General features: G+C 53.9%; 1 protein-coding gene across 1 annotated transcript in view; it reads right to left on the reverse strand.

Moving 5' to 3' along the window:
- The window catches only part of URB1 (URB1 ribosome biogenesis homolog), a 69,143-nt gene that overhangs the window by 18,025 nt on the left and 26,984 nt on the right, over window positions 1–24,134 (reverse strand). Inside the window, exons 14-30 of the mRNA XM_046002392.1 lie at window positions 22,913–23,025; window positions 21,195–21,314; window positions 19,641–19,757; window positions 19,046–19,184; window positions 18,123–18,293; window positions 16,936–17,129; window positions 14,841–15,059; window positions 13,931–14,110; window positions 11,885–12,740; window positions 10,444–10,645; window positions 9,383–9,569; window positions 7,579–7,637; window positions 5,818–6,011; window positions 4,676–4,786; window positions 4,286–4,349; window positions 2,413–2,584; window positions 1,832–1,934 (exon numbers count right to left, since the gene is read on the reverse strand). Of these exons, the coding sequence (XP_045858348.1) occupies window positions 1,832–1,934; window positions 2,413–2,584; window positions 4,286–4,349; window positions 4,676–4,786; window positions 5,818–6,011; window positions 7,579–7,637; window positions 9,383–9,569; window positions 10,444–10,645; window positions 11,885–12,740; window positions 13,931–14,110; window positions 14,841–15,059; window positions 16,936–17,129; window positions 18,123–18,293; window positions 19,046–19,184; window positions 19,641–19,757; window positions 21,195–21,314; window positions 22,913–23,025 (3,201 nt within the window). The remainder of the gene's footprint in view (window positions 1–1,831; window positions 1,935–2,412; window positions 2,585–4,285; window positions 4,350–4,675; window positions 4,787–5,817; window positions 6,012–7,578; window positions 7,638–9,382; window positions 9,570–10,443; window positions 10,646–11,884; window positions 12,741–13,930; window positions 14,111–14,840; window positions 15,060–16,935; window positions 17,130–18,122; window positions 18,294–19,045; window positions 19,185–19,640; window positions 19,758–21,194; window positions 21,315–22,912; window positions 23,026–24,134) is intronic.

A 24,134-nucleotide genomic window follows, 5' to 3' on the forward strand; every position in this document is an offset into this window, starting at 1 on the left:
AGTTTCTCTATTTTTTAAAAAAATATTTTATTTATTTATTTGATAGAGATCACAAGTAGGCAGAGAGGCAGGCAGAGAGAGGAGGAAGCACGCTCCCCGCCGAGCAGAGAGCCTGATGTGGGGCTCGATCCCAGGACCCTGAGATCATGACCTGAGCTGAAGGCAGAGGCTTTAACCCACTGAGCCACCCAGGTACCCCACGGTTTCTCTATTTCTAGCAGTAAGCACAAATGAAAAATCCTGGACAGACGTAAGACGACCCTGCAAGGTGGAAAGGAAACTGACCAGCAGGGGGCCTCAGGTGAGCTCCCCGTGTTTTCTTTCTGCCCCTGGTGTCCCAGACTCTGAGCTGAGGAAGCCAGCGGCCCAGGAAACCAATAGGCACCGACGAAGCCTGAACAAAAGGCTGCTCTCTCTAGGCTCTAGATGAAAGGCTAGAAGAGAAGCAGCCTAGCAAGACAGAATGTGGACAGGAGCTGCTCCGCTCCAGCCGAAGACCTCAGAGAAAGCCACGGCCCTGCTCCCACCCACAGCAAAGGTGAGGTGTGAAGCCCGCCAGGCTGTGAGACGGGACCCCAAATCCCCTGTTGGGGTGGCGCCTGTTGGGGAGGCCAAGAGGGGGCAGAGGGACAGTACCAGAGGGCCCTCCTGCTCCTCACTGAGCACCAGCGGAGGCCTCCTCAGAGGAAGCCCCACGAGGAGATGTCACGAGCCGCTCCTGACTCTCTTGGCCACGAGCATCAGCACGGGCGTGATCCACGAAAGGGGAAACTGATCCACGGGACTTGCTCAACATGAAAAACGGGCTCGGTGAAAGGCTCTGTCCTGAGGATGACAAAAGCTACAGACTGGGAGAAAATATTCGCCAACCACACAGCCAACAAAGGACGAGTATCTGGAATGTATAAAGAACCCTCGGGACACCTGGGTGCCTCAGTTGGTTATAAGCGGCTGCCTTCGGCTCAGGTCATGATCCCAGCGTCCTGGGATCGAGTCCCACATCGGGCTCCTTGCTCGGCAGGGAGCCTGCTTTGCCCTCTGACTCTGCCTGCTACTCTGTCTGCCTGTGCTCACTCTCTCTCTCTCTCTAATAAATAAATTTAAAAAATCTTAAAAAAAAAAAAAATTTAAAAAAAAAGAACCCTCAAACCTCATGGGGAAAAAATGCGAAAAAAGATCCCATTAGAAAATGGGCAAAAGATATGCCCTGACATTTCAACAAAGAGGACGTACAAAGAGCCAATGAACCTCAAGATGCCGGATACCATCAGCCATCAGGAAATGCAATGAAAACCATAGTGAGGTGTCACGACATGCCTATCGGGGCCAAACGCCGCAAACCAACACACCCGCAGCATCCTGTCTCCTGCCTATGTTTGCTCACAAACACTCCTGCCCACCGGCTACTCCACACTTAATTTCAAAGTTACACTTAACCCGAGGAAAAGCCAACCTCGGCAGGCTGTCCTGCATTCTCAAAGAGAAAATCTGGTGGCATCTGATCACTATCTAGTGGGAATTCCGAAAAGGCTCTTGCCAATGAGAATTAGGAAAAACAGCAAGAATGAAAGGATGCTCCCACGATTTAAGATTATAAATGGCTTCGTTTTTTTGTTTTTATTTTGTTTTTAATCACTGTATATTCAAAACATTCACTGTTACTCTTCTAAAAATCTCTGGAATGAAAAGGTAGGAAGGCGGATGGAGATCCTCTAGGATGAGTAACAAACCTTCCGTTACCATGGTAGTCACCTCCGCGGGAAAGGTGATGTGGTCCAGCCCTGAGCTGCAGTCCAGCCCCACGCCCTGGCCCGCAGAAGGCTGCACTCACCCGGCCTGGTGAGCTCGCTGAAGAGATGCAGGAGAAAGCAGGGGTCATAAAGGCCATCGAGATCCACTGTGCTCCGGTCTCTAAAGATCAGTTCCTCTGCATCCTGAGATGGCCCAAAACAAAAAGAATGTGAGGTCTGTTCTCATAAACGTAAAAACACATGAGTGCTTGGCCACTAATCTAGAGTTTAAATGATTTTGAATATTCGAAAGCATAAGAAAACAGCGCTTCTAACACAAAACAGCTATTTTGGGGATGTTTGGCATCTATATCCCCATTTTGCAAAAACTAGTCTTTTTGCCGGGGTCGGGGGTGTGTGCAGGGCAGTTATGAATGACACGAGCATGGCCAGTGACGACAACGGCTGAAGCAGAGTGACAGGTGTATAGGGGCCCTGTCTCGGCCCCTCCGTGTACAGCTGGAACCGTACGGAACACGATGTTAACTCGCGAAAGAAACAGCGTGTGTGTTTCACAGTACGTTGAAGCCGATGGGGCCGACGGACTCCCCAGCGGGGCGAGCAGGAAAGCACCAACTGCTGCCGAGAGTGCCCCCCGCTGGCTCTGCCCCCAGCCCCACACCTCGGGGGGCAGCAGCTTCCGCTTCTGGGGGAAGTGGAGGATGGTCTTCATCATGCGGTCCCGATCCAGCAGGCGGAGGATGTCCCCGACGCTCGGCTGCTGCCACAGTGACTTGCCCAGGCTCCGGCACGTCTTGTGATGCTCCACCGCCGCGGGGCCCCACAGCAGCACTCTAGAGCCAGGCGGGATGACAAAGACAGGTCACGGCACCCCCCCCCCACGGGACAGAATGCATGACGGGGACAATGATCAGCAAGGGTAGCTTTGCCAAGCAGCCAGCACACGCCAGGCACTGTCTGGAGCATGGGAAAAGTGTGCTGTCATCTGGTCCCCCTAACAAAGGGGGAGGTGCGGGTGGTGGAGAGGCTAGCAGTGATGGGGGAGGACACCTGCACAGAACTTACGACGTGCCCCTTACTTGAAGCCCTTCGCATCTACTAATCCACTGTTTCTGTGGGACAACCCCATGACGTGGGGGCCATTATCCCCATGTTGCAAATGGGGGAAGAGATACCAGGAGGATTAAGGAAGTTGCTCAGCTGGCCACTTGCGCAGCTGGTCAGTGGCAGAGCTGGAATGCCAACCGGGGAAGTCAGAGCTGGAATGTCAAGCCGGGAAGTCTGGCTCCAGAGTCCAGTTGCCGGGCCACAGCAGGAGAATCCTGGCTGCTCCACGATACTTCCAGATTCAAACCCCTCCCGAGTCACAGGCTGCCACGAGCCCCGCAGGCCTGACCCAATGGCCTTCTGGCAGTCGCTGCCCTGAGTCTACGATGTAAATGTCTCAACCTGTTACGCACCAACACCCACTGCAGCGGCCCCAGAGACGGCCTCCCGTTCCTCTTCCTTTTCTCCCCACTCCCGCCCCCCCACCTCCCCACTGGCGGAAGGTGCTCCCTGAGAGCCCAGCTCTCGGGGACCACTTCTCTGCCCCCAAAGGTCTATCAGCTGTCTCTCTCCTGGATGGAAATGAGAGTACTTCAGTCTGATCCTTACAATCCCGACCAGCCAGGCTGTCTGGCCTTCCCGCTATGTCTTTCCTCCGCTTATCTCATGATGCACACAAGCTAAGCTGCTCACCGTTCTCAGAAACGTACTGATTTTCCCAATTCCCAGCCGTGGTGATCCTGGTCCTTCCACGTGCTGTCTCCAGGCTCCTCCACCGACCCTCACACCCATCAATTCCCTTCAGTGCCAACAGAGTCCTGAAGCTTTCCCTGACACCCCCTCGGGAAACGGCACTCTCATGAGCTCCCCTGACAGCTGGGTCACACCGCCAAACGCCAATTAAGAAGAGTTACGTTCACAGTCACTGATCCCCTTAACAGACACGGCAAGACCGTGTCTCACGCCTCTAGGTGTTCCCAGCAGCGCTGGGCCCAGCACCTTGTCAAACAGCAAGCGCTCAGTGAACATCTACTTAACGAAGACTTCTAACCTGAACTCCAAACACACTCATTTCTGCGCGGGTCAGCAGGACTCACTCGAGTCACAAAATAAATTAGCTGCGTCAAGGGCCTATTCCCTGTGGGGTGGGGGGTGCGGGCAAGCAGCTGACCCCCTGGATCCATCGGTCGAGCGGGCACGGGTTGCTGGCGTGAGAGCTGCCTGCTCAACGCCCACAGAGCTCCCACATGGGCCCCTCACTCAGGCCGGCTCCTTCAGGGATGGCCACGGACCATCCTTAGAGCGTGAGGCCAGGCCTTCCACGGGAGCCGGGGTGTGACGGAGGGGAGCCCCTTCCATCCCAGCCTCTCCCCGAGAACCACGAAGGTACGAGAGAAAATCTGGGGAGCCTGCTGTCAGAACACGCTCCCCCAGTCTCGGGACAGCGCTTCAAAGCCTGCCGCTTGCACCTCCAGGCCCAACCTCACCTGAAGTTCACGAGGCTGAGGTCATTCTCTTCATATGCCCGGAGGAGAAGTAGAATCTTCTGGTCTAGAAGTCAAACCAAAACCCATTTAGAAAGCTGAACGCCTCACATGCTCCTTCCACCCTGTCACACCGCCTGGTCTCACACTCCCTGTCACACTGCCCGGTCCCCTCACACTCCCTGTTCACAGTGCCTGTCTGGTGCCCTCACACTCCCCAGTCACAGTGCCTGCCTGGTCCCCTCACACTCCCCGGGCACACGGCATGGTCCCCTCACACACCCCAGTCACAGGGCCTGCCTGGTCTTGTCACACTCCCTGGTCACGCCCTCTAGTTACACTTGCCTGGTCCCCACACTCCCTGGTCATACCACCCAGGCCCCACGCCCTTACCCAGGACGCTGAGCGTGGCACCATAGGCCCCAAGGAGCACAGCAAAGTGGCTGCTTTCACAGACAGAGGGACACATCTTCACCACCACGGACATCAGATCCACCAGCGCTTCTGGAAGGAAACAAGACTGAACTGTGCAGCAGCGCAAGGGGATGTGCGCACGAGAAGAAAAGTAGAGGAGGAAGCATCTCGGGAACATTTAAATGCTTGAAGTACCTTCTCTGAACAGTATCGGTCTCTGGCCTGAGCCTCCTCCCTCTTTTTCCCTTCTTAAAAGAAGCCTATCTTCACCGCCATCTCTCTCCCCAGGGCCTTGGCAAGGCTGCCACCGCTCTCTTCACTCCCCCTCCCACATCTGAAGCCGCCCAAGATTTTAAAGCTTAAGCTTTTTCCTCCAAGACTGTGCTGGGGAACTCTCTGCAGCTCTACTCCTGCCGGAATAAACGGCAGGCCTTTGTGCTTTTCCTAACCCCGTTCCAGCAACGCAGGGGTCGGCTCTCTTCAGTTAGCCATGGTCACAGACCGACCCGCGGGGACTTCTACCGGCCTGAGCACGTTCATGTTGCCTCTAAGCAGAGCGTGGCTTCAAGGGGACAGGACCCTTCGGACCATCTCCTCTGACCTCTCCCGCAGCCTACACCAAACTCGGGGTCACGGGCGCTAAAATAAACCCTACTGAACTGGGGCAGAGCTTCCAGAACCTGGCCTTTCCCAGAGCTTCCTGGCAGGGAACTGTTAACTGGGACGTTCGGACTCTTCGCCCTTGAGGAAAGTTTCAATCTTCCGATTAAAGCATTTCACACAACTGAACAGCTTCTCGTAGGGCACACACACACTGAACATCCCCCAATTCCCAGATTTTAACACTTGCCCACGACATGGACGTTAAGACCTGAAACGTGACTTCTAGAAGCCAGAACAGACTTTGAAGAGAAGTCTGTATTTGCTGCTTGGCCCGAAGTCAGAGGAAACACTTCTTGTGCTTGGAGTTGAGAGAAACAAAACACCCTAATGCCATTCTGGTAATGCTTCCTTAGCTCTGAAAATGCGTTGGTGCTAAATCTTGGTGCACAGCGAGCGCCACAAAATCAAGAAATAAAATCTGTATCTGAAATGGGAGGGTGGGGGCAGGGAGGGGTCACCTTTTACTTGATTGTCCGGGTTTTCCTCTTCTTCAGATTTCAGGAGAGTCGGCAAAAACAGAGAGTGCTGCGTGAGCATCATGTGGACCACTGGGAGCTGGATGAGCTTCGCGCACACGGAGTTTTCCGGAAGATACAGGTGCTGTATGGCAGTGTGGAGGGCCTTCAAAAATGCGTGGTCCTGATACCGAAATCTAGGAGGCAAGCATCGGGGTGGGGGGAGGGAGAAGAGCTTCATATAAGGGAGTTTTATTTCATAGGAGACAATAACAAACCTTTCTCTTGGCATTTTCTGAAGAAAAATTTCTAACACCGTAAAGATGAAAATTCCACAGTGCACACCCGTCTACCCATGTTGATCCCACTACAGTCACTATAGGACACTCGCTTGATCACCCTCCTAGCCATCCATGCACGGCAGGGGGCATTTTTGAAAACAGGGACAGGATGCCTTTATTTTCCTGCAGTGCGAACACCAAACCAACCTCCTATTCGGCTAAAGTGCCAGGAGGCGCAATCGCTGCACCTGAACTAAGACCACTCGCGGCTCAGCCTGCCCTGCCATGGCAGCCTCCTTCCTTCCTCACGTCCAGCGACTGGGAAACCCCATCCGGGGCTTCAGAGGCCTTCTCGGTCTTAAACCCCTCAGAACCCACCGAAGGCATTGAAGCATCCTGCTCTCGAACAAAGCAGCTTTTCTGTCATGTGGGACTCACTGACATTAAGAATCACTTGACGTACAGGGAGCATTCTAGAAATACACATTAGCCAAAACCAGAGAGAAATGTCACCATTTCATGATGGTAATCCTCGGGGGTCATCGATCTGTGACCCACCTTCACGTCTTTCTCTCCTCTTGGACAAACTGAAGTATTTTTCTGTTTCAACGTGGTGACTCATCAGGGAAGAGAAAATCAGAGGCACAACAAGAAAGTTTCGTGACTACCCAACTGCTGGAAACTGAAGAGTCTGACCCTATCAGGTGCGAGTGAGGATGTGAGGAAAACAGGTGCTAGGCAAGCTCAGAAACTGTAGAGAGCAAGAGAAAAATCTAGAAAACCCGAAGCTGTGTCCACACTCCGCACCAGCAAGCGCCCCTCCCTGAGAAAACCTGGCACGAGGCTTGAGGGGGCGCACAGCCTTCACTGCGGGCATGGGAGGGACGAAGGGAGGGAGGAAGATGTCCACCGGCGGGGCTGAAGACAGAACTGGACCTCACCCCCGCTGAGATCTATATGTATCAGCATGGGTAACAACTCAAAAGCACTTGAGTGCAAAAAAAAAACAAAAAACCACATAAGGTGATAGACACATTGGTACAGAAAGTGAAGCCAACTAAAATAATGTCATTACTGCTTAGAGACAGGCTGGCGTGCAACCAAAGTAGGAAAACACCCACGGCAGTGACAAAGCCTGACCTCAGGAGAGTGACACTTTCAGGGGAGGGAGGAGGAAGGATCAGGACAAACACAGGGAGCTGTCGGCACTTATTCAATCTGGGCGCTGCTCTAGTAATCTCTGCACGCTTCTGGTTTCCAAAAATTATCTCATTTTTTAAAGGCCTCCTCTGTCGTCATCTCTAGAAGCCAACTCCACGTCAGTGGGCAAATCGTCCAGCCACACCAGCATCCCACACCCTGTCATGTGTGAGCCGGGAGTGCCGTGTGGTCCCCAGATGCCGTGCGGATGAGACACCCCGCGGGCTCAGTGTCGCACGCTCAGGCCCGTGCTGAATCACCCCGACAGGGCAAAGAGACTCACTTGAGTCCAGTCTTCACAAATCTCTGCCAATCTCCAGGATCAACTTCATTAAGGGAACTCTGTGAATAACAGAAGCAAGAAATATTCAGGGGTCATCTCCAATTAATTTAAAATTGAAAATACAGAGCTTAAATTAGAGCCACCCAGGAAACACGGAATATGGTGACCTAAGCAAGCCACAAAAGCATACAGCCGTGTCTTGGATTTCCCAAGCTGTTTGACTACTTCTGCGGGTAGCTCTGCCATTTCATTAGCCTGTCCATATGGTCACCAAATAGCAGGGAAAATCCTAACGGCCCTGTTACCTTTCCCTTTGTCCACCATTTCAGAAGGCGCTCGTGGCCTACATCACACACAGGGCCAACAGGGCCAGTCACACATGGCTTACATACCGGACAGCGCCTCTCCCCAGGGGAAGACCTCTGCCCCACGGGCAGGGCTGGTGCTGGCCCTCAGTCCCTGATGGAGAGAAAATCTCCAAATACGGTGCCCAGTTAAATCAGAGGGCTGGGTGCTCTGGAGGGAAGGGAACTTTGTGGGATGATGAAAATCTCTGACGGGAGTGTGGGCACAAGGTCTATGTGCATTTGTTAACACTAAGCCCCATGCTTAAGAGCCTGTATTTCTCTCTCTCTCTCTCTCTCTCACACACACACGCACACACGCAGGGTTGTATTTCACAATGCAGACTAGGCTGTTCCATGTGCCCTCCTCGTTCTGCCAAGTTTGGGCTTCTAGAAACCTTGAATGCACAAACCTGTAACAAGGAATTAAGGCTGAGATACGGGTTATGAAGTCTCTTGATACAAAGGAAGCAAACTGCTTAATCTATAACCTATGAATCTACTCATCACAAACCGTCATTTGGGGTTATTTTCCTGAGGATTATTTTTTAAATTTGGGACTTCAAACACAAGTCACAGACCTTATGAGTTTTAGTGTAATTTTACATCATGCACTGAGGAATAATTCATATGCTTCAAGATGCTATTCCTGTGCAAAAAAATAAATAATTGTTTTTAAAAGGATGCTTCAATAGAAGGGAATAATGACCAAAAATAAGAGCTGACTATTTCCAAATTTTACGACAGCTCTAGGCTCACAGTGGCAAGAAGCCCCGGAAACCCCAATCATAAGAATCTTAAAACTACTTGAAGGCACATCACGTTGCTTTAAACAACGTTAAAAAAAGGATCCTAAGGGAGGGGAACAAAGGTAAGAATGACAGACTTCTTATCGAGAACAACGTACGCCAGAAGACAGGAAAGCAATGCTTCAAAATGCTCACAGGAAATATAAAACCTGGAATGAAACTTCCCAGCTCATTCTGAGGGCTGTGTTACCCGATCCTAAAACCTGACAAAGAACAATTGCCAGAAAATGAAATCATAAACAGATCCCCCACATGCACACGGAAGGAAAAATTCTTAATAATATCACCGCATCAAATCCAATAATATGGAAAAACCCTGATACATTGCTATCAAGCAGGTGCACCCCGGGAATGTAAAGTTCATTTAACCACCAAAAGCCAATTAATGTAAGTCATCTTATTAACAGACTAAATAAGAAAAAAATCCCATAAACCGTTTCAGTAAAAGTGTGCTTAACAAAATCCCACACCTGTTCTTGGAAGGCAGCAGCGCACAGTCCCGGGGCCTCCCCCAGCTGCCACTTTGCCTCTCGGACTCGGCCCTGCTCATCTCCCGCTAGTTCTGGGAGCACGGCCGTGAACTCTGCTGTCTATTCCACTCTTCCCCTTCAAAGTGCAGTCAGGCTCTCCACGGAAAGGAAAGACACCTACCAGCAGCTCACTGAACCTCAGCAGCATCTGCCTCTCCTGATCCCGGGCACTGTCGTGGCCGTGCTGGCCCCCACTGAAAGACGCAATCAGCCATCTCACACAGGACTCCAACAGAGCCGTCCTCCAGGCACGCAGCTCTCCGGCCGACCCCTCCAGCACTGCCGACACGGAGTCGGCCACACTCCAACTGCAGCAGGGGACAAAAGGCACAGAGTCACGGACATGGCCCAAATGCCTCCAACTTAAGTTTCACTCACATTGCAGGTGCCCTGAGTCCCACTGCCCCACAGCACCCAAGCACCGGGAGTCCCTGACTGCCCTGGCCATCTTGCTCCACCCTCTAGATGCCAGAAGCGACAAGCACCCCCACTGCCCACCCACTGAGCTGTGACAATAAAAAATGTCAGACGTGGCCAACTGTCCCCAGGAGGGGAGCAAAATCACCCCTGGTTGAGAACTGCTGCTCTCGGGGCATCAGACCCAGTCATCCACTCATGAAGATGTGCTCGCTCCAGGCAGGATGGCTGGAGGAAGACTTCCAGGAGGAGGCGCCTTCTCATCGATGGGCATGACAGCATGCGGCAACTTTCCACTAGTTTATAAAAACTACTGGGATGGGGCGCCTGGGTGGCTCAGTGGGTTAAAGCCTCTGCCTTCCGCTCAAGTCATGATCCCGGGTTCTTGGGATGGAGCCCCACGTCAGGCTCTCTGCTCAGCGGGGAGCCTGCTTCCTCCTCTCTCTGCCCGCCTCTCTGCCTACTTGTGATCTCTGTCAGATAAATAAAATCTTAAAAAAAAAAACAACAAGGGGCGCCTGGGTGGCTCAGCGGGTTAAGCCTCTGCCTTCGGCTCAGGTCATGATCTCAGGGTCCTGGGATCGAGCCCCACATCAGGCTCTTTGCTCGGCAAGGAGCCTGCTTCCTCTCTCTCTCTGCCTGTCTCTCTGCCTACTTGTGATCTCTCTCTCTCTCTGTCAAATAAATAAATAAAATTTAAAAAAAAAAAACAAAAAACAACTACTGGGAAAAGTGAAGCAGAGACAAGGACTCGAGCCTTCCTACCTCTCATGCCTGCCTGGAGTCTGCAGGAAGCCGGGCAAATGGTCCATGAGGACAGCAAGGTCCTTGGCTCTTGCAAACGGGACTAGCTGGGCCAGGACCTCCTGATGCAGCCCGGACGCTGGGGGCCCGTCTGTGCTGAGAAGCTTGGTCTGCAACCGTCTCCACAGGGCCTTCCTCAAGACAGGAATGACAGCAGAGGACACTAGGCAGAGACAAAAAGGAGAAACCGTCACAGGCTGCTGTGTCTGGGACCAGCACATACCAGTTCACAGAGCCCACGGCTAACTTTCAGGAACTTGTGACTGTCTAGGGTCACACTCGTAGCTTGAGGTTGGCCGGGGCAGAAGCACGGATGCCACAGAGACCGGCAAATGGGAAGGCCAACTGGTTAGACGCTGCCCAGCACGTAACTGGTCCTCCATCAGTCAACCCTCTGACAAGGCCCTGAGTGTAAGCCTAGCTCCAAGCTGGGCATGGGCCTCGGAGGACCAAAGTTCTAGACTCACTCAGGACTCATGCCTCAAAGGCATGGGAACGGGAGAGGCACGTCAGAAGTGCCCCAAGAATCACTGACTAAAGGGGGCGCCTGGGTGGCTCAGTCGGGTAAGCATCCAACTGTTGGCTTTAGCTCAGGTCACGATCTCCTGGGTTGTGAGATCGAGCCCTCCATCGGGCTCCCTGCTCAGTGTGAGTCCGCCTGAGATCCTCGCTGCCCCTCCCACTCGTCCCCCTCCACCTGCCCCTCAAGTAAATAAATCTTTAAAAATAAATAAATAATCTTTAAAAATAAAATAAAATTAATTAATTAATAAAATAAATAAAAAATTAATTAATTAATTAAAAATAAGTAAATTTATTAAATTATTTAAAAAAATCTTAAAAAAAAAGAGGAATCACTGATTAAAAGCAGGTTCTGTTACTTTTAAAAATATCTGTCATTGCTGCTACGAAATCATGACACCCTGAGGGAAAGCAATAAATGAACAATCATTCATATACACGATAAAAAAAAATAATAATAAAGTAATTTCAGGCGAACAAAAGTGCCTCAGCCCTCAAAGCCTGCAGGTAGAAGAGGGCTGGGCCCGAGCCGCCTTGTCTCAGCGTCACTGACGCCAGTGCTGGTGGGGACAAAGGAACAGGACGAAGGGAGGTCACCCCGAATGCCTCCCTTGCCCCGGGGCTGACCTCCTCGACCCAGCCCTTCCCGGCTTCCTGTGGGGGGACCTGGGGCGGATGGGAGCGTGGGGGCAGCACCTCACACCACAGGCCGAGATGCGGGGGGTGAGTGCGAATGTCCCCCCTCTCTCCCTCTCCAGAGCTGGGTCAGTGTCTGGGGAAGAAAGAGAACTTTGCCCACACCCCAAACGTGGAAATTCCAGGTCAGAAACGGCCCGCTGACTTAGCACCGCCGGCTGCCCAGAGCCCACAGCTCCCGTACCTCCCGCAGGGCGTGCGAAGCGTCCCTGCGTCCTGGCCCGGAGGTAGGCGTGGAGGAGCGGAAGGAAGTCGTCCAGGCGCTCCTGCAGACCGAGCCCCGCGCCGGGCCGCGCGCACCACAGCTCGAAGCGCAGGACGTGGGTGCAGCTCAGCGGCAGGAGCAGGGCAGCGATGCCGAGGGCTGCCTGCGTCCGCCGGGCCAGGCAGTAGTCGAGCACGTGGACCCCGACGGCGGGGGCCAGCGCGGGCTCTCTCTGCAGGGTGTGCAGCAATACGGCGTCCAGCTCGTCCACGGCCAGCGCGGGGAGCAGAGCCCCCAGGCCTCTCACAAACTCAGCGGCCCCAAGGAGCTCGCCGCTCTGCAGCTGGTCCCAGGGGCCGCTGGTCAACAGCTGGACCAGGGTCTTGCCGAGCGCGTTCAGGTGTCTCTCCTTCCCGGGAGACTTCGGGGGCCGCTGGGCCACCAGCTGGGCCTCAGGCAGGCTCAGCAGGGCCAGGGTGACCTCACGGAGCTGGGTGCCCTCCATGTAGGGGTGCAGCCCCTGCAGGGCCTCCAGCTGGGGGAGGGTCTTCGGTGGCGACGTAGCTGAGCCTGTCCTCCTGTGTCGCAGCTCCTTCAACACGCTCTGAGTGATGGCCTCGGAGTACTTGGCCAGCAGGCCCCGCTGACCCGTGCGCTGGAGGACCGGGGCGCTGGCCAGCAGCAGCTGCAGGACCCCGGCGCTGAGGTGGGCTGCCAGGAGTTTCACAAGGACGGGGCTGAGGGCATGCGGAGGGATGGCCTGTTGCTCTAGGGCCAGGAACCAGCCCTCCAGCGTGGGGTGTCTGAGGATGGCCACGAGCACCTCCTCCAGCGTCTGAAATACAGCAACAAGGCACAGACCTCACACACGGCCCAGGGCCAGCAGACTGTAGGACGGAAGGCGGACAGCAGCATCCCTGAGCCATTCCATACGCAAGCCCGAGTTCTCACGCTCCTCTCAGGGGCGTCCCACAGCTCCCCAACCCAAGCCCTGTCAAAGCTGTATCCCGAATACAGTGCATCCCACCCGGCTCCCCCCACCTGCCGCCGGGAAGACTATGACAGCTGGTGGAGATGGGGCTCGTGCCCCACCCACACCGGCAGGGGGCTGACCAATTCAGCCTGAACGAAGGGATCAACCATGACAGAAATGCTTTCCACCAGGGCTGGGCTACGCAGAAATGCCCAGTGTGCTGAAGACCAGTCACCTGGCTCCTGCTTAGCGGCCCTGCCCTCCGACGTCAGTATGACTGGGGGACATGGGCATCCCAGGAGCAGCGGGGTCACAGCGCGGGAGAGACCCCACGTCTGGGAACGGCAGATGAAGAACTGAAGGAACAGATGAGGAACTGAAGGCCACATGCGGGTAGAGGCTGAGCCCTGAATGACCCCCGGGGGACCAGCTCTGACCCCCCTCACTTTGTTCACACCACCCAGCAGAAAGCAGCTGAGTGCCCCCGCTGGGTGACAGGATAATCTGATCCGCAGGAGGCTGTCCATGAGGAGCGGGGCGTGAGGAGCGCGGGTGCTTCCCGAGCCCAGCGAAACAGCAAACACGGCGGGTGGTGACAGAAAGATGCACCCTGGCCCCATGTCAGCAGCGGCCTGTGGGTCCCCAGCAGGGGGGAGGCTGCCTCCCGAAGCCATGAGCTCCCGCTCTGGAGCTACCGGGCCGGCTGCACCCACCACCTAGCCTTTGTTCAACCCAGGCCACGACTGCTCTAAAGGAGAATGTTCCCAGTTTCTCAAGATGCTCACATCGCCCGGTGTGAGGGCAAATGCTCGGAGGGAAGGCGACTGGCAAGCTGCACGCCCACGTCATACCGTGCTTCTCTGTGGGCACAGGGGTTCGGGGCCAGGGGCTAGGGTGGGGGGGTACAGTGTCTCTTCTGCAATGTTCTGTCCTTATTTATCTGCAGCGAACATGTCCTCACGTTGGATCAGAAGGAGAGGGAGGGCCAGGGTCCGAGATGCGACAGGCACAAGCTAACAGGAAGGAGACCCACGGCAGGACAGCAACGGTACCTTGTCACCGGCCAGCTCCAGCGAGGCCACGCACTCCATGTCCAAAAAGAGGTCAGATTCGGCCTGGGCGGCCTCGCATTTCTGCTGGTTCTGTGTATCCAGCTGCACACAGTGGACAACCAGGCGCCGGAGGAGGTCCAGGAGGAGCTGCACGACGGCGGGGCCTGAGCTTCGGCCCAGCTGTGAGGACAAGAGCCACACGATTGCTCAGGAGCCAGGAAAAGCCTTGCAGTCATCATGACTGTGACTACCCCGTCTCCACGTGATGAGAAACAAGGACTGAGGAGAGAAACAGGCTCGAGTGGCAACTCCTCGTAAAACACCAAGAACCTCAAATTCCCTTCCCAGTAAGAAGTGCCCCCCGAACCTCGCTGAAGCATGCGGGTTTATCTTGACCAAGGTGAGGGAAACCCAAACTGCAACTCTGTAAACCACACTGGGAACAGAAAGCTCACCAGTGAAGGACAAAATTACACCTTATGAAAGACGGTGGATCTGGCAGTGCACTGATCCAGTCTGCTGTAGGGAGAGCCCGGCCTGATGGGCGGCGGCCCCAGCAGCAGGGTCGGCCATGTCGGCTCCCGGTCTGCAGCTGTCTGTGGCTGCTGAGGGGGCCAGATTCTGCGAGGGTACCGAGGCCTGCAGAAAATGGGTGCCCAACCCACCTCTGCACATCCGCTCCAGGGAGGAACAGCAGCCCAGGACAGAGGGGCAGGCCATGAACTAGCAGCCAAGACTCCCCAGCTGCGGGGGGACCTCACAGCTCTACGAAGTCTCCTCGTGAGCAACGGGGTGACAGTGAGACTCCACCAACACCGCCAAGTCGTCTGGACCTGACTCCAAGAGGGCCGCTCTGGAGGCAGAGATGTGGGGACACGCGGGGTCTGCGGGAGAGGGGAGCGGCACTGACCTGGCCGAAGTTCTCCACGGTGCTCCGGAGGTAGAGCAGCAGGTGTTTGGCGGAGCACAGTAGCCGGGGCATCGGGACGTGCGGGAGGGCGGCCCTGAGCTGCGCCTGGACCTGCTCGTCCAGGAGCGCACCCTCGCCCTCGTAGGCTGTCTGCAGCAGGGCGGCGAAGGAGGCGGCGGGAGGACCCCGGGGGGCGAGGCTGCCTGGCATCTGAAGGGGCTTGGGGAGGCAGCAAAAGCCCAGAGACGAGGAAAGACAAACAACCACAGATGAAAAAAGTACACGGTCGGCTAAGACAAGTACAGGGTGACGTTCACGACAAAGGGACACTCCCCAATCACGTCCTAATACTAAAAAATATGGGACTGCATGGCGTTTTATTTCAGTCAACTAAACCGCAGTGTTTTCAGTCACTCATTCATCCCTAGAGGGCGTTAACACGAAGGCACTGGATGGGGAAGGTGTTCACACACGCCGGGGAACGTGTGTCTGGACTGTGCAGCCAAGCATCTGACTCTTGATGTCCGCTCAGGTCCTGATCTCGAGCCCCGCATCAGGCTCTGCGCTCAGTGGGGAGAGTGCTTCTCCCTCTGCCCCTCCCCTCACTCACACTCGCTCTCTCACTCTCAAATACATAAATAAATAACATCTTAAAAAGCAGAGTAACTGGGGAAGTGGGAGGTCCGTGCAGGAGCCAGCTCGGGGAGCCCCAGGCCTTCCAGAGTCCCCCGGCTCCCCAGGAGCCCGGGGCAGAGTATCTTGCGGGGAGACTAACAAGACAGCAGCCAGAATGAAGACAAATTTCTGGAGTTCTACCTCAAACCGAAGTTGTTGATTTCTTCTATGACAACCACCCTGCCTTCTTTGTTCACCCTCAGGCACCTCGTACTACCGTAACTCCACACACTCCACTTCCTAGGCCAGTGAAACGAGGCTGTGTGTGTCCGGAAACCAGCAGGTGTCCAGGCGGGGTCCCGGGACCAGCAGCCACGCTGCTTGGAACCACGGAGAGAGGCCAAGCCCTGGGACCCGCTGGGGACATGTGAACCGAACACCCTCAGGGAGGAGCCCGGAGACCACGTCTGACGCCCCCTGGCGCGTGAGAAGCACCGCTGACTACTCGACAGAGAGGGGACGCCTTCCTTCGAGCACGCAGGAGGTGCAGACCTGAACTGCGACACGTCTCCTGAGCTCTGACCGGCCACCCCCAAGTCTGAAGCACAGCCTAGCCCCCGGAGGAAGGTGGCTTCGGCTGGGAAGGGGGTAGGTGCTGGAGCCCATCAACTGGCCGGAATCCTGACCCTGCCACCACTGCTGCCTCGTGGTAGAAACACTGTGCCTCAGTTTCCCCATGTGTATAATGAGCCCAGTAAGTCCTGACCTTCTCAGAGTTGCTGCGAGGATTAAGTGACCTGAAACACACATCGTATCCCCTAGCAGTGGGCCCTGACGAATGGAAATGTGCAATCACTGTAGACATGGCTACAGATACCGCAAGACAAGGAGGCCCTGAGCCGCCTGCTTTCGCAAGAATAGCTAAAAACTCAATGTATACAAAAAATGCGCACCACAGTTAACTGCCCCTCCCAGCCCCCCGACATTCATAAATAGTCTGCACTGGGGCCAGACCTACAGCACCCCATTATAAAAATGTAGTCCCCACATAAAGAAAATTCTTTGTTTCCGCTTTCCCAGTCTTCACAGAATGGAGACTGCTGGGGGCTGCCAGCTGAGCCCGCCTGGCTGAGGGGCGTGCTAAGGCCGGCCGAAGCAAGCTAGGACCCAGGCATACCAGATCAACTGGTAAGGGGAAAAGACAACCACCCTCCTGGCCCGAAACTGGCACAGTGATGAGGCGGCCACGCAGTTCGCGGGAAACTCAGCTGTCTGCATCCCTGACCCACCTATGGGTAGCCGTCCACCCATCTAGCAGCTGGGCCGCCGTGGCACCCCTGAGCTCTTTCTCTCATGCAGGGAGACCAAGCAGCCGGACAGCCATCCAGCTGGGGCACAGCCAGCGTGGCCCACGGATGACACCTTGGGGTTTCCCAGGCCAAGGCCTGGCTTCCGTGGGAGCAGCGAGGCCGCAGCTCACCGAGGCCTCTCGGGCCGGCTCCGGGATCCAGCGGCTGTAGTACCCGTGGAACCGGGCCAGCTGATGACAGCAAGACGGGACCGGAGGCTCCAACTTGTCGTAAGCCTGAAGCAGCAGACACAGAGCCAGAGGGTCTCTCTGGGTGTGGAGGAGGTCTGTCAGCACAGCCGTCAGGTACGCCACGGCGCTCTCTCCTGCGGGGGGTGAGACCTGTGAGCATGGCTGCTGGGACCACCCTCCTGTGACCCATCAGGAACACCAGTTCCCACACGTATCTGAGACCCGCAAAACGCACACCAACAAAGGGAGATGCTATCACCGCAGAGCACACCCGGGCCCCGTCCCATTGAATGTGTGACACATGCACTCAGGCTCCCGGTCCCAAGGCCTAGACGCGCAGACGCGGGTGTGGAAGCGGTGGCAGAAGCCACGGGTGCCAGGACTCGCTCGGTGCTCCCCAATCCCTTTCCCGTCCGTAGCACACAGGCCTCCCCTGTGGGGAGGCTGTGACTACGTGACTGATGTCGCCACTTCCAGGCCAGTTCCTGGCCAGAACAGCCTCTGCCTCACGGCCCACTCTCTCTTCCTCTTCCACACTGACCTCAGATGCCACGTTGAGATGGCACAGCTACCAGATGGGAGTGGCCTGGATCCCTGAGCTACCTCCCAGAGGACAGTCACCCAAGAGCAACGTGACCTGTGCTGGACTACGCCAAGGTCTAGAAGAACACCTTTCCTTGTGAAACCACTACATGTCAGGGCTTATTTGTTACTGCAGCAAAGCATGAGCAAGCCTGACTAAGGACACCATTGTGATCTGTGAGTACTTCCTTGGTTCTAAGTTCCAGCAATTTCTACCAAGTATGAAGGACTTGTAGCCTAGCATCATGATAGGAAGAGCAAACGATGAAGAGAAAACATCAGTGTTTTAGCAGGGCTCTGTGCAGCCACACAAATGACTATGGATGTATCCTCAAATGACCAATATCCGTGAGGCCAGCCAGCCCCTGGATTCTTATCCCTACATGCTTAGCTCTGGAGACCAGAAAGCTATCACATTGGTGGGTCTGAATCTTGTTGCCTTGGAGTTTCAGCAATTACTCCCAGAGACCCTGGACTCACAGCTGCTACCCCACAGAGACCCAGCCGGATGACATACCCAGCGTATCCTGACGACACACAGGTACCTGTTTCGCTTTCCGTCCCGAGGAGCAACTTATTTCTGGCTTCCAGGGCGGCGGGCACCACCGCACTGAATGGGAACGTGAGCAGGATCATGTCTTCGTTCAGTAAGAATCCAATTTCCTCGTCCAAGCCTTCACTGCCCTCCACCAGGACGTCCACCATGTCGAGAACATCTGAGTCAGAAAGGGAAGAGTCAAACCAAGGCAAGAGCCACTGAAGGAACCCACTGCAAAGAGCTCCACAGGAAGGGAGAATGTTTGATAAAAGCTAAATGTTTCTGGGGGAAAAAGCTTAACATGAAGGCTGATTCTAAACCAGTCAGGACATCGCCTATGAAATCTTGAGATCTTTGCCAAGCAAAATGCAGGCTCTCCAGCTCAGGTGCTAAGAGACTGAAGTTTCCTCAAGTGACAGAGATAAGCCCCCAAACCTGAACCTGGAGATTCAGGCAAACAAAGCAAAATCTGAGAAGCAAAAAGGGTAAGGGTTGAAGCGTAGACCAGAGCCAGTGACCGGATTAAAATCCTGACTTTCCTAGGTACTAGCTGTGTGACTTCAGCTAATTACCTAACCTCTCTGTGCCTTGGCTGCCTTATCACTGTACAAAATGAGGATAAGGACACCTGCCCTGTAGGGTGGGTCACGAGGTTGCAGGAGGTAGATTTATGAAGAGCTGAGATCAGCACCTGGCACAGAGGAAACACTGCACAAACAAAAATTACTCAGCAAACAGACTCTGTACCTACTCCCCGTTCTATGAGCGAATAAGGCGATTTTCATTTCCAGAGCAGGCTGATCTCTGACTCAAAGAAACAGGTGTCTGCACTCTGTATAAGACACGAATGCGATTCTCATTTTCATCACTGATTGGCCACAGTGGCTCGATCTTCGGAAGCCCGAGGAGCACAGAGGCAGGGCCGCCTACCGTCGATGTGAGAGATGGGAATGCTGACATCGTCGGCATCCTGCTTCGTCCCCGTGGCCTGCAGTGTGCTGGCTTCCTGGACAAAGTCGGAGGCTTTGTCTGTGTAGGAATAGGGATTTGCCACCAATGTCAGCAAAACCTGGACATTGAAGAGTCAAGCAGAGAACACTGAGATGGTCACAAATGAAATGCAAATATGCCCAAAATATGTCACCGGTAAAATAAGGGAAGAGCTAACATGTCAGCAGTCCTCAATAAGAACAAGAATTTTTCCCCGAAGTTTTTTAAAACTTTTTGTTATAGAATTAAAAAAAAATTCCATTTAGTATAAACCATTGCTTTTAATATCACGCTAAGCATACCACTATTCTCTGTCCAAAAGCAAATCCTCAAAAGGAAACTAAAAGAGTACACAGTAATACAGTCCCGTTTTACAGGTTCGACAACGAAGCCAATTCTGACATCTCGGCAGAATTAGGAAGTAAGCCAGAAACCGGGCATTCGGCACCAGGGCATCAAAAATGCCTCAATGACACTAAAACTCGCTTGGCATATTTACTAACGTGCTCCTCTAACACCGGAAATACGTGCTTACACGTTCCAAAAACTGAATCACGGTCTCACGTTTCTCCTCCACGGTGTCCTCTAGGTGCTCCAGCCACAGCTCCAGCTCCTTCCAGGTGTGCTCGAACACCCCCGTGTCCCGCAGGATCTGTCAGGAAGCAGACCCAGGGGGTAGCGTTGGTGGAGGGGGGCAGGACGGAGGCTATGCTCTATGAGAGCCCAAGCAGGGGTCGAAGCCTTATGTGCATCTCTACTCCAAAAGCCACTCTTTCAAAACAGCACTCCCGCGGTTGAGAGAAACAAGGAAGAGACATCATCCCGCGCCCTGTGAGCGATCACACCATCTCTGGTCTTGCTGTCTCCTATTCCTTTCCGTCAACTCCTAAACAATGAAAAGAAAAAAAGCCTCCAGCTGCTACTTAGGAGTCTGGTTTTTCTATCTGGATTTTCGCAAAGACCCCAGGTAGATATGCATGACTCAGCCCCTCACAGCAGCCCACCATCAGCCTGCATGAAATTCTCCAAGGTGACACACCACTCGTGTCGCGTCTCATCACGTCACGTCATGTCACCACAGTGTGGCCCCTCAAGCCTCAGACCTGGGGCAAGGAGCACCAGCATTTCTGAGGGAACAGAATGTGTTAAGGGGCAGGACCTTGAACCAGGGGGATTAAGTGATGTCCCCAAATGGCCCGATGCCACAGACTGAGCATCTGAGCAGTCCCAGTGCATGAGCCCTGCAACACAGCGCCCCGAAGGGAGACCCGAGGGTGCCAATCCTGCCTACGTGCAGTCAGTGATCACGGCATCAGGCCGGGGTCAAGCGCAGGCCTACAGGGAAATGGCAACTTGCAGAGATCAAGACCCATTTACATTCCTCAAGAAGCTCAGGTGAGAAGGTTATAAGGCAGCAAGATGATCGGCCCCTCAAATAAAGGCAGAATCTCTGCTCCGAAAAACCACCAGGAATTCTGTAGCAGCCGTGAGACGTCCGCTGCACAGCAGAAACAAGGAATGCGATTTCCTACAGCTACACCAAGTGAGTACCAAGTGTAAGACCGAGAAGCTGACAGTCCGACTCCCTGTTCCCTGCCACTGACTCTGACACCCGTGCTGTGGGTGACCAAGGAGGTCAGCACAGCTGAGCCCCGGAGAAGGCTGGAAGAAGGATTGTCTACTTGAACAGTTCCCCAGAGGGCCAGAAATCTATTTATTGAGTCTGCACCCCCTACAGCACGATCACAAGTCCTCTCCCCTGCAATCCTACCATTCCATCATTCCCGTTCATCACGGGAAAACGACGTTCAGAGAGGCTGTGATCTGCCCAGCGCCACCCAGGAAGGAGCCGAACCAGGAATCAGATCTGGGAACAGGACCTCAAAGCCCCCATTTCCCACTTAGCTGTACTGCCTCTTGAAAACACAGCTGGGTTTAGATGTCGTAAGCTAAAACTGCCAAAAAGCCTCCCATTTTTAAATTTAAAGAGGTCCTGATACACCGTCCAATCAACAACTGTTTACCAAGCACCTACCATAACAAAGAGTGAAGACGCCCTCAGAATCAGGGACTGGTAGAACACGCTCACCTTTATGATCAGGAGTTTGGTGGACGACTTGAGCTGCAGATGGCTGCTGGTCACAAACATTTTCATCAGTAAGTAAAATACCGATCGCTCTCCTCCGACAATGTCTGCCTCTGGCCCTTCCTGGAGTTTGAAGAGCAGCACGTGATCAACACTGCAGAGGCCTCAGGACGCGGACCAAACGGGTACCACACGCCCCGCGTGCTCCCAGGCCTCTGATCTCCTCTCGCTGTAACTATGAGCCGGCAAGACCACTGGGATCTTAGACTGAGGCGCCTCAGGAGCTCCACGAAACCCCTGACCAGCAGCTGGGCAGGCTGCATTTCAGCACGATGCCGGTGTGGGCACAATCGACCCTTTATACACAACTTAGCCTCTCGCAGAGGCTTCTGAGCTTTGAACGCGCATCTCAGCGGAGTATGAGGAGCTCCAGACCCCTGGTCCCGGTGCCATCAAGGCTGTCTGGTTGGGGCGTTCCCTGCAGCCCCTGGCAATGATGGTGACCCTGAACAAGTGAAGGGCTGATGTTCCGAAGCCCAGCAGACGTCACCTTGTAGGCAGAAGGTGGGCACTGAATATAAATTAACATTTGAACACCAGTTCTTGTGAAGGTAAGAGGCCTCCCTCTGTTCACTTTCCAAAGAAATCATCAGGATCCTGTTGGCCCTGTTCAGCTAGGGTGAACAACTCAACGACAACCCTGACCAGTCATCTCTTTGGGGTCCGTGGCAGTGGGGCGCAGAGGTTGAGAGCAGGGCTGTGGGCGACATGGCCTGGGGCCAGTCCTGGGTCCTCCGACTACGGGGGGCACCCTGCACGGGTGTCCCAAGCCCTCTGTGCCCCGGCTGCCCCGTCTTTAAGTGTTGTAAGGGGTGGACACAGGGAACACATGTGTCAAGCCTCAACTACGATGCCCGTGAACCTCAGGAGAGGACCTGGGGAAAAGGCACAGTCCCTAGCACTCCCCACATTCCAGAAATACAACACATAAAAATGCCCACATCCATTGCCACACTATTGGTTCCGTAAGATTTTAAGTAAGATCTAAGTCACTGAAAAACCAGCGATCTGGGCTACTGAGAATCACATTCTGACAATGCTTAGTTTTGCCTGGTCATTCTCCCTTCAGATAGAAGCAGCAGGCATCCCGTGCTTAAATACACAGGGTTAAGTATCTGCCACATCTTGAGTTCGCTTTGATTCAAAGTTATATTCTCCAGAAAGTTCTAGAAGACGTTCTTAAGGGCAGAAAAAAATGCCAACAGTTTTTACAGATTCTTCGTCAGCCTCAATCCTTTCCTGGCTTGGTGTCTATTCCTGTGTCTCTGTCTTACCTTCTTCCAGGATGAGAACAAAGGAGAAGGAATGTATTTTATTTATTTCCAAAAAGTTTTTAAAATAACAAGTAAAAAGTAAAGCCTTCAATATTTAAAAAAAGCAAAAACAAACAAACAAAAAACCCCCAAACTCCCAATAACCAGCAATGATATCGTTTCAGTCAGGACACACGAAAACACCCTCTTTTGCTAAAGCAGAGACTCCAAGGCCTTCTGGTTCACCAGCAGGCCCTGGCCTCTGCTCTGAGTGCGTCTGAGAGGGGATGCGTGAATGCTGTCTTGGTAACCAACAGTCAGGTTCTGATCCAGTCAGCAATTTCCAGGCCAAAACACCAGCATGCCTGTGAGTTAGTTAACGGACGGCGGGAACTCTCTGCTTCCTACCTGTGCCTTTAACCACAAAAACTTGCTGGCGGGCAGCTCCAGGGCCACCTTGAGAATGTGGTGCTGCAGAATGGGGGGCACCTGGTCTCGGAGGCCCTGCTCGGAGATGACGCCTGTGGGCAGGAGAGAGGAATACAGACAGGAATCCCACCAAGGAAGGTGTCCAGCCCCTACTGTCCCTGTCCAAGGGGACTGGAGAAGGAGCTCCACTTGCAGAAGTAAGAAGGGTGATCTGGGGCTCTGTCCTCCCTTGTCCCGGGCCCACTCTTCTGCCCGCCTCCTCCCCTCCCCCACTGTGGCCAAACCTTCAGCAAAGAGCCTGAACTCCACCTGCCCCGAGCAGCCCACTGGCTCCCATCGACCTCTCCCTACAGCCTGAAGTGCGGTCCTCATGCCCCCGGCGTGCTGTCTCTGACTGACGTCAGCCCGGCGGGACGCACCGGCCTCATCTCCCAGATTGCAGAGATGTCGGGAGCACACTGTGGCCACCAGAGCCCCCGCCTGGGTCCTTATCCTCTGCCCTGCAGTCTGCATTTCTCTTCGCTTGGGAATGACAACAGTACTAAACAGTAAATGGTCAATTCCATATTCCCACAGCAGAGAGAACATTTTGCCTTCAAAAGAAGTTAATTACAGCTTTTCATCAGGATTATTCCAATATTCCAATAGCTTATATAAATCTCAGGAATGATATTTCTGCAAGCTTTCTTCTGTAGGCCCAATTATGAAGTCCAAGATTTTATTAGACAAACTTTTCCATCAAGGAAACGTGACCAGACAAGTATAACGTTCCTTTTAAAAGATGCGGTTTGAACCTGCCTCACTGGGGAGAAGTGAGTCAATGATATCAGAAGTGCCCCTGTGCAGACGGGACATCCCTTCTCAGTGGCTCTCAGATCTTTTTTTTTAATTAATTGATTTATTTTTATTTAAATTCAATTAACACTTATGTGCTATTGGTTTCAGAGGCAGAGACCCGTGATTCAGCAGTCCTCTATAACAGCCAGCGCTCACTACATCAGGAACCCTCTGATCCCTGCACCCCTGCTCCTTTGAAAAGAAGCTTCAGACTTAATGTCACACGACTGGATTTGTCACTCCTCCCCGGCAGACAGCTCGGGCTGCCTGCCTTCTCCCTTCTCTGCGTGCTAAGTGTTCATCTCATGTTTACTTAAGGAAGACCCACTATTTAAAATACATTAGTCCAGGGCGCCTTGGTGAC

The sequence above is a fragment of the Meles meles genome, chromosome 4 (assembly GCF_922984935.1).
Source record: "Meles meles chromosome 4, mMelMel3.1 paternal haplotype, whole genome shotgun sequence".
NCBI classification, from domain to species: domain Eukaryota; kingdom Metazoa; phylum Chordata; class Mammalia; order Carnivora; family Mustelidae; genus Meles; species Meles meles.